The sequence below is a fragment of the Rattus norvegicus genome, chromosome 1 (assembly GCF_036323735.1).
Source record: "Rattus norvegicus strain BN/NHsdMcwi chromosome 1, GRCr8, whole genome shotgun sequence".
NCBI lineage: Eukaryota > Metazoa > Chordata > Mammalia > Rodentia > Muridae > Rattus > Rattus norvegicus.
Genome location: NC_086019.1, coordinates 76691741 through 76707606, shown reverse-complemented (window position 1 = coordinate 76707606; position 15866 = coordinate 76691741). Strand labels below are relative to the sequence as shown.

At 45.6% G+C, this 15866-nt stretch overlaps 1 protein-coding gene across 1 annotated transcript; it reads left to right on the top strand.

The window, feature by feature from the left end:
- Positions 1–281: 281 nt before the first annotated feature.
- Zscan5b (zinc finger and SCAN domain containing 5B) lies at positions 282–7835 on the top strand. Its single transcript, XM_218239.6, has 4 exons — positions 282–644; positions 1538–1744; positions 3931–4084; positions 7098–7835. The coding sequence occupies exons 1-4, from the start codon at positions 282–284 to the stop codon at positions 7826–7828; spliced, it is 1455 nt and encodes a 484-aa protein (XP_218239.6). The 3' UTR covers positions 7829–7835.
- The last annotated feature ends 8031 nt before the right edge of the window (positions 7836–15866 follow it).

Sequence of the window (15866 nt, the reverse complement as noted above, 5' to 3'; positions counted from 1 at the left end):
GAATGAACATACATCCACCTGCCTCTGCTTCACAAGCATCCCCCATTGTGGCATCAATTTTGTGTGCACCTAACAAAGCCGTTATGTCCAGAACTGTTTGGGGGGAGGGTATGTTATGAGGAATGATGAAATCTAGGGGGCAACAGAATTAAACTAATCCACTTCTCGTTTCCCAGGTGTCTGGACCAACATCAAGCCTATCTCTGGCAAAGCAGGTAGGCTCGTTTCGACAGGAGTCACTTCAAACTTTTCCTAGACCGAGGGAAATATTTGACCCAGAAATGGCTACGAATATGCCATCAGATAGCCTTGTCAGATCAGGTCAGCCACTGTCACTAATATCCCAGGCAAAACATGAAGAAAGGCAAAACTACGACCCCGATTTTTGGCACATGAAGTTCCGAGATTTCAGTCCCTCGGAAGGGTCCGACCCCATCCAGGATCTCAGGAGAATGTCTGAGCTATGCTATCAGTGGCTGAGGCCGGACCTGAATAGCAAGGAGGAGATCCTGGATCAGCTGGTGTTGGAGAAGTTCCTAATCAGCATGCCACTAGAGCTGCAGGCCTTAGCGAAGGAGAACAGAGTGAGGCGCTGCAAAGACCTGGAGGAGATGATGCTGAAGGCCAGGAAACACCAGAAGTGGGTAAGCAGAGTCTCAGCTGTGCATGCTGGGAAAGACAGTTGTGGGGGCTGCGGTGACCCCCTTAAACCAGGGGTACAGAGCCCGTAGAGAGGATCTTCCCCTTAATCAGTGACTCTCAAGGGAAGACGAGATAAAGGGCAATATCTGGGGGCTTTTATGGGCTTGTTTAGTCTTTGTGAAGGCTACACAGAAATTTTATTTAGAAGCCAAGGGATTCTAACAGGCCCAGGGTCAGCTTGCTCAGTCAGAGTACACAAACACTGGGTTTTTTTCTAATTTATTTCATGTGCTTTTCTTGTGTTTTCCCTGCACATCTGTGTGATGGTACAGATCCCCTGCAGGAATTAGTTTTGAGCTGCCATGTCAGTGCTGGGAATTGAACTCAGGACCTCTGGAAGAGCAGCCTGTGCTCTTAATCTCTGAGCCATCTCTCCAGTCCCTTTGCTGTTGCTGCTGCTGCTGCTGCTACTGCTGTTGCTGTTTTTGTTTTAATCTGCATGTATTCTATGCACCTTGTGATGGCCCTTGGAGGCCAGAGGAGGACATCAGGTCCTCTTGGAAATGGAGTTAGTTATGAGACACCATGTTGGTGCTGGTTGGTGAAGTTGAGTAGGCAATGAGCAAAGAGCAGTCAGTACTCTTAATCCTGAACTCTCTTTCCAACCTTGCTGCCCCAGACTCCCTGTTCATTGAAACAGGGTCTAATGTAGCCCAGGTTGGTACCCAGCTCACTGTGTAGCTATGACCTTGTGGACCAATCCATGCTCAGGAAGACAGCATTACAAATAAGCCAAGCTGGGATGCTAAATCAGAACGAACAGAAGCAAGAGTGCTAGCTGGGAGAGGAGAACTATATCCAGGTTCTTACATCCTGATTCCCTTTCTGCCTACAGTCCATAATCTACTCCCAAGGCCAGGCATACCTCCTTCGGGATTCCAGCGTTGAGGAGGCTGAAGCCTCACCGGATGAATGGGGGGATTGTAAGGATTTGTTCCAAGAGCACCAATCAAATGAGAGCAAGGAGTCTCTCTACAGAGGCCAGGCTATCCCAGAGCTGCAGAACCTGTCTGAAGAGACTGAAGAACCATCCACCAGCCAGGTGAATGTATGTCACTATCTCGGGGAGCTAGAAGATGGTTTTGAGAGATCTGCTAAGGGCTGGGGTTAGACACACTGACCATAGATGTATATATCCCATGCTTAGACATTATTGTGCAGAATGAAGACCCTGCCTGCCCGCCTACTCATTAAGCTCAGCATTAGAGCAGGCGTGGCCCTGCAAGCCTTTAATCTCAGCTCTGAGGCAGAATGTATACAGTATCTCTGAGTTCAAGGCCAGCTTAGGGCTACACAGTGAGGCCCTTTTTCAACAATAACTGTGAGGCCACCATCAACATAAACTGATAAAGCACACTGCTACCCTGTACTCAAAGCCACTTGGAAAAGCTAAGGTATCAGGCTTGAGGCCAGTCTGTGCTATAGAGTTCAGAGACAGCCTGGGCAACTTATCAAGACCCTGTTTCAAACAAACCAAACCAAAGTCAGGGCCAGGGTGACTGGAGGTAGAACACATGCCTAGAATCCACCAGTGGGGAGGGGATTGTGACTCAGTGCTTGCCTGCACAAAGCCCTAGTACCACAAACCAGTGAACAGGCCAAAAAAAAAAAAAACACACAAAACAAAACAAAAAAAACAAAAACAAAACAAAAAAAAACAAACAAAAACCTAGTAGAATACTTCTCTGATTGGGAGTGAGGAATGAAGCCATGGTGAGTGGAAGGAAGGTGGTTCATTCTCCAGCAGTCTTTCAGGGCCAGAAGCCTTACCTCTCCAGATCCATACCATTACCCCAGCCCCGCAACTTCCTGCTCTTCTTTGAAAACTAACCTTCCTGCCCCCAACCTAGTTTGTTTGGGTAATAACAGCCCTCGGTATGAGGCCATTTGCTAGAGCAAGGTAGACCTACCAGTGATCACAAAATCCCAACTCTTCCAAAGACATCAACACATTGACTGTAAGTAAGTTCCTCCTTGAGGGACTGGCTACTCCTGCGTCCCTCTACTTCTTGCTGGAATGGTTATTGGCTGGATGTTGTAAACGTCACTGTAGCAGCTGTAAGTTCATGAGTTCAACAAGCCTGTCCTGTCCAGACGACTTGGCTTTATTCCTGTCACCAACTCTTCCACTCCCTTGCCCCCCAGACCTTTCACCCTCCCTATTCCCTCACCCTTTTATCCCCCACTGCCCTCTAACCCCCTCCCCATATCTACCTCTTAGAATCTTTTTGCTTTGATTTTCAAGACAGGGTTTCTCTGTATGTAGTAATGGCTGTCATAGAACTTGCTCTGTAGACTAGGCTGGCCTCCAATTCAAGAGATCTGCCTACCTCTGCCTCCTGACTGCTAGGATTAAAGGCATGGACACAACAACTGGCTAAGTGTTTTTATTAATGGTGTCTAGTCACCTCAAAGTCCACAACATGTATCAGAGGAGACCTTTCCCCCATCAGAATCATTCAATTTCCTATTATACTGTCCTATTACATGTGTGGGTATTTTTTCTTGCACGTGTATCTGTACACCATGTGTGTGAGGTGAGAAGAGTGTTATAGACCCTTTGGAACTGGAGTTACAGGTGGCCTCCTTGTGGGTGCAAACCCAGGTCCTCCGCAAGAGCAGTCAGCCTTATCTTCTCCAGTTCCATTAGCCCTAAATCTTAGTATCGCCAAGTTGAGAGGCATTTTATTTTGCTTGTAGAGTCAAGGGCAGGGAAGAATGTTTAGAAAATTAAAGTAACAACCAATATGAGCTTTAGAGGTATGGTAGTTCATGACAGATGTCTGTGGAGAGAATCTTATTGTATGGATGCATCACCTGTCAATCACAGAACCATATGGACTATAGGAAAGGGTAGAATTGAAAGTGGGACATCCAGGAGGCAGAAGGAATTCTGGGATAGAGCCAGATGTGGGAGAGCTTCCTGGGAAGATGTGACAAGACTGATACCTGAGCACAGGTAACCAGCCACATGCAGAGTGTAGATGAAAGTAAGTGAGATAATTAAGTTATGACTTAGTCAGGATGATCTAGCTGTATAGTCAAGGTATTTGTGAATACTTCTGGGAGCATGGGGTTGGGAGGAAGAACCAGGACACAACTTCTACAGATGTACAAATAAGAGAAGAATAGTCATTTATGTGGGATAATAAGGTGGGCTCTAGAAGTATGAATATTCCCACAACTCTGGAACACGCCCATAATTGTTCTTAATTGTCCTCTGTCAAGGAAGAGAACATTTTGCTGGGACTGATTCCTGGGAGGGTACAGCAAGACTACCTGAGACCTGAGCACAGCCTGGGGAATGGCTCAGTTCCTGACTGGGAAGAGGCAGGGGCATCTGTGCCTGTTGGTCAGGACCCTCATCCAACACAGGGTCCTGGTGAGTGCAAGGTGGGAACTTCCTGGGTACTTATTACTTATTGCCTTGTCCAGCACTCTTGGGAGGTTGGTGGGATATTCCCAGCCAACACCAGAGTTGAGTTTGGACAAGACTGGTATAATAGAATCTTTTTGTCCTTTGCATACGCTATTTTCTCATTACTTTATTCACTTTACATCCCAATTGCAGCCCCCTCCTCTTCCCCCAGTTCGCCACACATAATCCTTTACCCATCGCCATCATCTCTGAGAAGGAGGTCCAGCCTGGGTACCAAACCCACTCTGGTACCTCATATCCTCTCCCACTGAGGCCAGACAAGACAGCCCAGTTAAAGGGATGGGATCCACAGGCAGGGAACAGATTCAGTCATTGGAGCATAAAGACCAAGGTGTACATCAGCTATGCATGTGTAGGGGGGTCTAAGCCCAGTCCTTGTATGGTCTTTGGTTGCCCCCAAGGGTCCAGTTTAGTTGACACGGTTTGTCTTCCTGTGGAGTATATCCTTTTTGGGTTCCTCAATCATTCCCCCAACTCTCCCACAAGATTCCCCAAGCTCCCCCTAATGTTTGACTGTGGGTCCCTACATCTGTTTCAGTCAGCTGCTGAGTGGAGCCTCAGGACAATTAATAGTGTCAGGGTTTGGTTCTTGGCCACGGGATGGATCTCCAGTTGGGCCAGTCGTTGGTTGGTCACTCCCTCAGTCAGTCTCTGTTCCATCTTGTCCCTACAAGGCAGGGCAAATTTGGGGTAGAAAGTGTGGGTAGGTGTCCTTATCCCTCCACTGGAAGTCCTGTCTGACTACAGAAGGTAGCCACTTCAGGCCCCATATCCCCCACTGCTAGGAGTCTCAGCTAGAGTCACACCCATAGACTCTTTGGAGCGGCCCCTCTCTCGGGCCTCTAGGCGTCCTAGAGATTCCTTCTTATGCTGATTTCTGTTCACTCTCCTGACCACCTTCCCTCCCCAGTTCTCCCTACACCTGATTCCCATTCCCTTTCCCATTCCCTCTCCCATCCAGTTCCCTCCCTCCATCCACCTCTGATTTATTTTTCCTTCTGAGTAAGATTCAGGCATTTTCCCTTGTGCCTTCCTTGTTTAGTTTTTTTGAGCCTGGGTATCCTGTACTTTATGGCTATTATCCACTTATCAGTGAGTACCTAACATGCATGTCCCTTTGGGTCTGGGCTACCTCAGGATGTTATTCACCACGACCCCCAGAATTATTTATTTTAGGTATATGAGTGCACTATAGCTGTCCTCAGACACACCAGAAGAGGGCATCAGTTTCCTTTATAGATGGATGTGAGCCACCATGTGGTTGCTGGGAATTGAACTCTTGCTATTTGAAGTTCTTATCATACAGGTCTTTCACTTGCTTGGTTAGAGTAACACCAAGGTATTCTATGGTATTTGTAACTTGTGAAGAGTGTTTCCTGATTTCTTCCCCTCTCCCTTTTTTTTAAAATTGGATTTTTCTTGCTTTTCTGGTATGTTTGGACACCCAGTATTTGCTTTGGTGGGAGAACTGGACTCTGATGATGGCAAGTAGTCTTGGTTTCTGTTGTTTAGGTTCCTTCACTTGTCTCTCGCCATCAGGTTGTCTGGTGTTGGCTTGTCTTGCTGACTCTGACAGTCGCCTGGCCCTCCTGTAGGCCTGTCTGTCAGCACTCCTGTAGACCTGTTTTTTTTCAGCCGGATCTGGGAACAGAGAGCTCTGCTCTCAGGTATGTAGGTGTTCCTGGAGACTGGCTTTCAGCTCTCCAGAGCAAGCAGAAACCAGAAGGGCCCTGCCCCTGACTGCTCCTAAGTCCCTGTGCCTAGGGGGCACAGATGGCACTAGATGAGATCCTCTTGGGTCAGGAACGTGGGCAGAAAGTTTTTGTCAACTCTGGGTTCTCAGGAGTGAGCGCACTTCTGAGGGTCCAGCTCTCTCCCCCATGGGATTTGTTTCCTGATTTCTTGCTCAGCCCATTTATCACTTATAAAGAAGGGCTCCTGGTTTTGGTTTTTACTTAATTTTACATCCATTAATGTTGTCTGTATCAGGAGTAGAAGTTCTCTGGTAGACTTTTTGGGGTCACTTATATATACTGTCAGATCATCTTTGAACAGCAATGTTTTTCAGCTGTCTTATTGCTCTGGCTAGAACTTCAAGTACTACATTGAAGAGATAGGGGAAGAGTGGACAGTCTTGCTTGTCCCTGACTTTAGTGGAATTGCTTAAAGTTCCTCTCTCCATTTATTTGATGTTGGCTAGTGGCTTGCTATATATTGTGGGTTTTGGGGTTTTTGTTGTTGTTTTAATGTTTAGGTACGTGCCTTGTGCCTCTGATCTCTCCAAGATTTTTAACATGAAGGGGTGTTGGATTTTGCCAATGGCTTTTTCATCTAATGAGATGATCATGTGGTTTTTTTCTTTCAGTTTGTTTATATCAAGTAGGTTAAGTTTTTTGTCTGTGTGTGTTGTGCCACCTCTGCAACTCAGCTGGTTGTTTCTGGTGACTTGAACTCTGCAGGCCTCCACTGGGAGGGGTCCTGCCAGGCTCCTCTGGGACAGCAGGGCAATAGAAGCAGGAGACCAAGCACATCTCACCTCTGTTGGCTGTGCTCCAGGCTGACCCACTGGCAGGAGATTGGAGGGACAGATTTCAAGCTGGTTGTTCCTGGGGCCCCTGTAGTCCTCCTAAGGAAGCAAGACACTCTTGGGGTCCCACAAGGTTCCTTGGGTTGGCAGGTTGAGCCCAGAGACAGACAATGGAGGCCAAGCGTGTGCAACTCAAATCTGCCTGCTGTGCCAGGCGGACCAGATTGGTAAGCAGAATGGTCTTTAAGTACTGCAAGTCTCAGTGGGTAAAGTCGGCAGGAAAAGAAATCAACCCAAAAACTATCCTCTGACCTCCACATTCTTAGGCTAGCACACTCTTCCATAATCAAGTAAATGTAATACTTCTTTTTTTTTTTTTTTTGAGACAGCATCTCAAATTTTAAATGTTGTATATGAAATCTCTTCTAGCTCTTTCCCTCAGAGAAAAGGGTGCCATGCAGCCCCAGGAATACACGGTTGTGGGTGCTGTACCGTCGTCTACCCATATTCGGGAAAGATATTTAGCCTTGAATAGAGATCTTCAGAGTCTTCGTAGTTTCGGTGGTTTCAATTTACCCACTTCTCAAGGAGTGGCCTCCTACACGGGCAATGCTGAAGATAGACTAAAGACCGCTAATCCAGAGACTGCTCACCCACAGCCGGTAGAACAAGTTAACACTCTTGCTGGCCAGGCTCAGTTTCAGTGTCCTCAATGCAAGAAGAGTTTTCTTTACAAGTCTCACTTCACCCTCCACTGGAGGTCACACACTGGAGAGAGACCCTTCAAGTGCAACTTGTGCAACAAGGCCTTTCTACAGCCCTCTGACCTGAGAGTCCACCGGCGTGTCCACACCGGGGAGAAGCCTTACTCGTGTGAGGTCTGCGGAAAGGAGTTTGCCCATGGATCCACCCTGCAGGGCCACAGTCGGGTGCACACGAAGGAGAAGCCTTATGTGTGTGAGAATTGTGGGCAATGCTTTAGCCACAAGGGAAACCTCACTGTCCATTTCCGCATCCATTGTGGCTTAAGACCCTACATCTGTAAGAAGTGTAACAAGGCTTTCCGACAGCAGGGAACTTGGAAGCGACACATGAAGACCCACTGGAAAAAGAGAAAGGCACGTGCGAGAGAGGAACCTTCAAGAAAGGCACCTGCGTAAATCTGGATCCAGTCTTTTCCCAGAGAAATGGAGGCTGGGTTGCCCCTTTTCCAGGAAGTCTCATTATTTATACTCTGTCTAAGCTCCACCCCCACAGCTACCTGGGAGCAGCCAAGTATGTTCCACCCCACAGTTGCCTAGCAATAGCCAGCTGTGCCTGACACTATCAGAGGCTGCTTGCCCCCCTCCTCTCCCTCTTTTCTTGTCCCCTTTCCCCTTCCCACCACGTGCCCATGGCCGACCTCCTTTCCTGTCCTCTCCTCTTCTCTCATTAAAGTTCTCCATGTGGAACCATGTTGGTTTGGTGTGTTCTGTCCTGGCACGGGCCGAGATTTAAACCCTAACACGCAACCCTTCTTGGTCATTGTATAGAATGTTCTGTTTTTATGCCCCGTGGATTTTCATTCGTTTGAAACAGAACATGTATAATAAATGTTAAGTGTGTTAAGCTTAAATTTTCATCAAAGTTATTCATATGTTGATTTACTGTCTGCCTCTGGAATGCTGGGATTAAAGGTGTGAACCATTATATCAGGGTTTCTTTTCCGTGGGTATGTGTTGCCTGTAAAGCACGCTATCTCCTTGCCCCGTGCTGCAGCCCATGCTATGTCCTCTCCTGGTTCCCCTAGCTTCAACTCGATCACGACCATCCCTCCAACCCAGGGAATCCGGGAGCTGCTGGCCCCTCAAGGCTAGCTTCTCCAAGCCGCCAATAACTGCCCTAGCTGCCCGCTTTCTTCTCCTGCCCACCTCGTCACTGACCCGACTCGCTCTAGTCCTTTTTTCCTTCCTCCTGGGACCCGGAAGTCCAACCTTTCTCCCTTCATCCAGCAATTGGCTTTCACCTTTTTTATTGACATGAAGAGCCGATTAGAGAAACAACCTCCCCCTACATGTATGTGTGGGTCTGTGTGGCACGACATGCGTGTGCAGGTCAGAGGGAAGCTTGTGAGTTGGTTTTCTCCTTGTTCATTGTGGGTCCCTGGGATTGCTTGGTGCAGGTCGATGTCACAAAGTTAATTTAGGAACATGGTCACAGTCTTTTAGCTGGGGATGACCTTGAACTCCTAGTCCTGCCTCCCATCTCCCAAATTCCGGGGGCAGAGAGGATGTTGCAGGTGTGCACCCCTACACCCAGTTTTATGTGGTGCTGGAGTATCAAATAGCTTCACTTTTTTTTTTTTTTTTTTTTTTAAGAATAAAGATCTTGATGTACCACTGCCTGGTACTGGAACTATATAGCCCAGGATGGTAATGAGCTAGCTTCCTGTCTTTTTTTTTTAAAAAACTATTTTATGTGCATTGATGTTTTGGCTATATACTTCTGTATAAGGGTTTCAGATCACCTGGAACAGGAGTTACTGTGTGAGCTGCCGTATGGGTGCAGAGGATTGAACCTGGGTCCTCTGGAAGAGCAGCCAGTGATCTTCATTACTGGGCCATCTTTCCAGGCCCTTCTGCCTCTTAGTTCTGGGATTACAGGCTTGAGCATCACACCCACTGCATAGAGCTTAAACAATTGTTTGAGGTAGACTCTCACTTTGTTTCCCAGGCTAGCCTTGAACTTGCCACCATCTTCCTGGCTCAGCCTTTGGAGTTGTGAGATTTGAGGATTGAGCCAAGACACTCTCTTTTGTTTCATTATTTTATTTTATTTTATTTTATTTTATTTTATTTTATTTTATTTTTAGTGGCCACGTGTAGCTGTTATGAAAGACGTACAGAAGGTGGCTGCAAAGGCTCCTTCCTAACCCGTGGGACAGGAGGTTTCTGTTTTAACTAGATAGTGCTGTACTAGATCGCTTTTCCTTTTAACGTTTTTATGTTTGTTTTACGTGGATTATACACCATGGACGCACCAAGTACTGTGCTGGTCAGATGACAGCATCAGATCTCTAGGAGCTGCACTCATGGATTATTAGCCACCGCATGGGTGCTGGAAATCAAACCTGGATTCTCCAGAAGATCAAGTGCTATTAAAGTGCTGAGTCGACTCTAGCTTTTCTAGCTGGTAAACAAGTAAAGAAATTTTTTTTTTGAAATCAGGTTGAGTTTGGTGCAGTGTGAAAAAAAAAACTGCCCTTTTTTTCCAAAAAAAGTTTTTTAACTTGAGTATTTATTTACATTTCAATTATTATTCCCCTTCCCGATTTCTGGGCCAACATCCCCCTAACCCCTTCCCCTCCCCATTCTCCCCCCATTACCACCCTCCCCCCAACCATGTTCACTGGGGGTTCAGTCTTGGCAGGACCAAGGGCTTCCCCTTCCACTGGTGCTCTTACTAGGATATTCATTGCTACCTATGAGGTCAGAGTCCAGGGTCAGTCCATGTATAGTCTTTAGGTAGTGGCTTAGTCCCTGGAAGCTCTGGTTGCTTGGCATTGTTGTTCATATGGGGTCTTGAGACCCTTCAAGCTCTTCCAGTTCTTTCTCTGATTCCTTCAACAGGGGTCCTATTCTCAGTTCAGTGGTTTGCTGCTGGCATTCGCATATGTATTTGCTGTATTCTGGCTGTGTCTCTCAGGAGAGATCTACATTCAGTTCCTGTCGGCCTGCACTTCTTTGCTTCATCCACCAAAAAAGTTTTTTAAAGATTTATTTTAACAAAACATCCACAAAACAAAAACAAAGAAGCAGTCTCATTTTCTGGTGGTTGATGATGAAGAAAACTTTTAGTCCTGGCTCTTAGGAGGCAGAGTCAAGCAGATCTCTGAGTTCAAGGCCAGCCTGGTCTACAGAGGGAGTTCTAGGACAGCCAGAGCTACTTGGAGAAACCTTCTTTTGAAGAAAAAAAAAAGATTTACTTTAAATTAAGTGTGTGTGTCTGTATGTGGGTATATATGCCTGCAGAAGCCAGAAGAGGACAGGAAACCACTCCCTTGCAATGGGAGTTAGAAGCAGTTGTGAGCTGCCCAGTGTGGGTGCTGGAAATGAAACCCAGTCCCTAGAAGTTCATTATATGCTGAAGCATCTCCCTAGCTCCTAATGTTTTTATCTAGTGTTTGGAGGTGGGTATGTGCCATGATGTCCTTGTGGAGGTCAAAGGATAACTTGTGGAGGAAGCCTGTTCTCTTTCTGCCTTGTGACACCCAGTATCTAATTCAGGTCATCTGACTTGGTAGTGGCTTTACTGGCTCAGTAGTCACCCCTGCCTCTGCTTTTCCATTAAGTTAAAAATCTATTTAGTTATTACATCCCTGAAATATATGAAGCTGTTCTTTTTTTTTTTTTTTTTTTTTTTTTTCGGAGCTGGGGACCGAAATGAAGCTGTTCTTCATGTGGGACAATCTCTTTGTTTTTCAAGATAAGATTCTCTGTGTAACAGTCCTAGCTGTCCTGGAACTGTCAGGCTGGCCTCTAACTCAAGGAGAGCAGCCTGCCTGAATACTGGGATTAAAGGTGGTACCCACCACCGCCTGGAATAATTTCTTTTTTTTTATTATGATTTTTATTTTAACTTTAAGCACATTGGTGTTTTGCCTGCATGCATGTCTGTGTGAGGGTGTTGGATCTCCTGGAACTGGAGTTACAGTTGTGAGCTGTCATGTGGGTGCTGGAAATTGAACCTGGGGCCTCTGGAAGAGCAGCCAGTGCTCTTAACTGTTGAGCCATCTCTTTAGTCCCTGTAATAATCTCTTTTTTTAAAAAGATGTATTCATTTATTATATATAGGTACACTGTAGCTGTCTTCAGACACTCCAGAAGAGGGCATCGGATCTCTTTACAGATGGTTGTGAGCCACCATGTGGTTACTGGGAATTGAACTCAGGACCTCTGGAAGAGTAGTCAGGTGCTCTTAACCACTGAGCCATCTCTCCAGGCCTGTCATAATCTCTTAATTGCAACTTGTTTTTGCTATGCCAGCTGTTTGGATTTATTTGTATGCTTCTTAGTTCATTTGTTTGTGTGTCTATGTATCTGTCTATCTACCTGTCTATTTTTAGCACTAGAGATTGGTCCTCTATGTCTCCAGTCCCTCACTGGTGGATCCAAGGAAAGAATGTTTCTATTAAGTCAGTTACATTCTCAGTCCTCTTTTACAGGATTTTTTTTTTTTTTTAAATTTTGGGACAGGGTCCTGGAACTCATTCTAGTTCAGGATGGTCTTGAATTTGGGATCCTCATGGGTCAGTCTTCTTGGTAGCTAGGATTATAGACCTGTGACATCAGACACAATAATAAATTAATACTTTATACTATATATCTTGTGCATACACATATATGTAGAGAGCAGAGGAAAACCGACTGGAGTTGGCCTCTCTTGCCACCATTTGGGTTCTAGAATGGAACTATCTTGATGCTCCAGGGGCAAGTGCCTTTCCCCACTGAACCATCTGGCAGATCTGCTGCTTGCATTTTAATTACCAAGTTTCTTGATGAATATTAAACCAGTTGGAACGCACAGGCATTCAAGAGTGTCTCCAAGCTCAAGAGCCAGCTGAGAGCACAGAAGGAAAGTGTTTCTCACTTGTCTTTGCTGAGAGGACCACAGAGAATTAAGAAACTTCAGCACAGGGCTCCTGTCATCTGGCAAACAGAAGACCTCAAACAGGCAAGCTGGCTAATTAGTCTCCAGTGTAACACTGTAACACTTGTGTAGCTCTTTCAAAGTTTAACTTTCTTGAATTGGTTTAAATCGATTTATTCCCAAATCCTTCTGCCGAACCCCAGGCTATTTTTTTCTCTTTGGTGTTTTTGTGTGTCCCAGGAGTAGAGTAAATTGGTCACAGTGACCCTGCAGTGAGAAGACCTGAACCTGGGGTGTCACCTGTGTGCAGGGTCCCTGTGGGGGGTATTCCTACCACTTTTAATGAGTCCCAGAGCGTGCAGCTCAGTTCCTGCCAGCTGCTGTTTTAAGTTAACCTCAGAAAGTTAACTCCAAGAACCTGGAAAACCTTATTTGTCAGCTGCTGGCCTCTGGGGTGGCCTGCTTTTTACTCAGTGCTCATTAATTTTAAAAGTGATTGTTGATAATACCAAGAAGGAACAATAGAGAATATGATTGTCCACAACCCACCATTTTCTCTATTGTGCATATGAGTTTGCATGTGTTACTGTGTCCATGAGACGATCAGAAAAGACAATTTTCCAGGAGTCAGCTCTCTGTTTTCACTATGGGGCTTGAGAGGACAGAATGCACATTGCCAGTCTTGGCAGCAAATGCCTTTACCTGCTGAGCCGTCACACTGGCCTATGTTTTCGTGTTTTGTTTTTGTTTTTGTTTTTTTTTTGGTTCTTTTTTTCGGAGCTGGGGACCGAACCCAGGGCCTTGCGCTTCCTAGGTAAGCGCTCTACCGCTGAGCTAAATCCCCAGCCCCTTTTGTTTTGTTTTAAACCAGATGTCATGGATCCCAGGTTGGCTTCTAACTGGCTAGGTCACTGAATCTGGCTTTTTCTCCTACTTCTACCTCCCAAGTGTTAGGTTTATAGGCAGGGCACCCCTACCCCTGACTCTAGAGACTGTTTTAATACTAATACTAATAAAATGTCTAAAGTCAATTTTAATACTAATTTTTAAGAGATTTATTTATTTTATGCATATGAGTACACTGTAGCTGTCTTCAGACACACCGGAAGAGGGCATGGGATCCCACTACAGATGGTTGTGAGCCACCATGTGATTGCTGGGAATTGAACTCAGGACTACTGGAAGAGCAGCCAGTGCTTCTAATCTCTGAGCCATCTCTCCAGTCCCCTTAATACTAATTTTAATACTAGACAAATTTAATATTAAATGACTTCTAAAGATTTTCTGTGTGTGTGTATATATATATATATATATATTTATAAGAGAGTTGATCTCTTTTATCTCTTATAATTATAAATGCATTATTTATATTTATGTGTACACAAATATATAATTTATGTATATAAAATTAGAATGTATATGCATATATGATGTGAACACACACATTTGAAAATGATTTTTTAAAAATATTTATTTATGTGAGTACACTATAGCTGTCTTCAGACACATAACAGAAGAGAGCATTGGATCCCATTACAGATGGTTGTGAGTCACCATTTGGTTGCTGGGAATTGAACTCAGGACCTCCAGAAGAGCAGCCAGTGCTCTTAACCGCTGAGCCATGTCTGCAGTTAGAAATTGATTTTCTAAGGCTAGCACACAAAGCAATGAGTTTCATTATGGCCTCTGTGTACCTATGTGTCCTTACGCTTGGTTCTCCTTTGTTTTCTTCTCCTCTGCCTGAGGCAGGAAACATAGGATACAGTTTAGCCCAGTGGTTCTCGACCTTCCTAATGTTGTGACCCTTTAGTACAGTTCCTCATGTTGTAGTGACCCCAACCCCAAATTATTTTTGTTGCTACTTCATAACTGTAAGTTTGCTACTGCTATGATTGTCATGTAAATATGTGTTTTCTGATAGTGCTGGCCACCCCGTGAAAGGGTTGTTTGACTCCCAAAGGGGTCTCTACCCACAGGTTGATAATCAGTAGTTAGCCTATGACACTATTTGGTTTGTGTTCCCACACTCCCCTTGTGGTAGCCTGGGTCTTGCACTTTCTGTGCATGTACAAACACCCCCTGCAGACTAAGTGTCTAGTAGCCTCAAACTCCCTCAACCCCAGCACATGTATCAGGCTACATGTGCTCACAGCTCTGAATGATAAGTTTCACTGGCCCTGGTAAGAAACAAATTGAGACAACTTTACTTATGTGTATTCTCGACTGTATCCAGATGTGAAGAATGGAAGGGTCACTCTGGCCTGAACTGGTTTTGAGTGCATGAGCATGAGGCCAAAACTGTCCTCTAGTAACCCTTTAGGTAGAATCCTGTACTGACCATCTTATGCTTATGCATAATTGGGTGGTCACATGTTTAAGATCAGCTGCATTATGGGAGAGCATGTGCGCAGTAGGACACAATGACTACATTTCCTCAGTAGCTAACTCTATAGAACCCCATTAAATGAAGCCCCAAAGGATAATCAGGGGCCTTGAGTGTTCTCATTCATTTGACTCACTCTCAGTCTCGGCTGTATATCCCTCTATACCCCATACTAATGCTTTGCTAAGAATAAAATCATCTTGCTTCTTTTGCAAATCCCTGTGATCCCTTATCTCCAATTCTTTAGGCCAAGAACCTGGAAACACCCGGCCCACACCCCAACCACTGGCAATATGTCTTCCCCTGTATTCCTTGCCCCCTTACAACAGGAGCTCTTTATCCCTCCAGTTGGCTTTCCTTTCTGCTTTCTTGCTACATATTTAGTTTACAACTCAAAGCTCAGGGTTCACTACAGAAGTTTAAACATGGAGGGTGACATGACCTAGATTTCCTTTAAAAGCCTGAGTGGTCACTGCACCATTGTCTGCGATGCTGGTGTCCTGCGCAGAGTGAGGGGAGTGGTGCACATAAAAGATGAAAAGAAAAATAAAATTTTAACCAGTGGGAGGGGAAGCCCTTGGTCCTGCCAAGGTTGGACCCCCAGTGCAGGGGAATGTCGGGAGTGGGCATCAAGCGGGGAGGGGATGGGGGCTAATGGACAGGAAACTGAGAAAGGGAATAACATTTGAAATGTAAATAAAGAAATATATCTAATAAAAATGATGTATTGAAAAAGTCTGACACAAGATTGTGATGGAGCCTTTGTCGCAGATGGTGGTAAAGCAAGATGGCTGAGTTCCCACTCAGGAGACCCGAGATGGAGAGCATGAGGTCTCCAGAGACAAACCGGGACAATGGCATACCTGGGTTTAGAACTCAGGGTAGACACTTCAATAGTCAGCAAATAGAAAGGTCTTCTCCTCTCCTCACCTTTCCCCTCCCCTTCCCTTCTCACCTCTCCTCTCTTCTTCTCACCTCTCCTCTCTTGTTCTCACCTCTCCTCTTATCTCCCTTCCCCTCTTCTCCTCTCCTCACTGCTCACTTTTCCCTCCCCTCCTCCCCTCACCCTCTCCCTCTTTTCCTATCTCCTCCTCCCCTCCCCTCTTCTCCTAATGTCTCCTCTCTTCTCAACTTTCTTCTCTCTCCTCCCCTCACTGCTCTTCTCCCCTCCCCTCTTCTCCTTTTCC

Coding starts and splice junctions, on each gene's coding strand:
- Zscan5b (XM_218239.6), top strand. CDS start 282: ATGGCTACGAATATGCCATCAGATAGCCTTGTCAGATCAGGTCAGCCA. Junction 645..1,537: donor CCAGGAAACACCAGAAGTGG/GTAAGCAGAGTC, acceptor TTCTGCCTACAG/TCCATAATCTACTCCCAAGG. Junction 1,745..3,930: donor AAGAACCATCCACCAGCCAG/GTGAATGTATGT, acceptor TCCTCTGTCAAG/GAAGAGAACATTTTGCTGGG.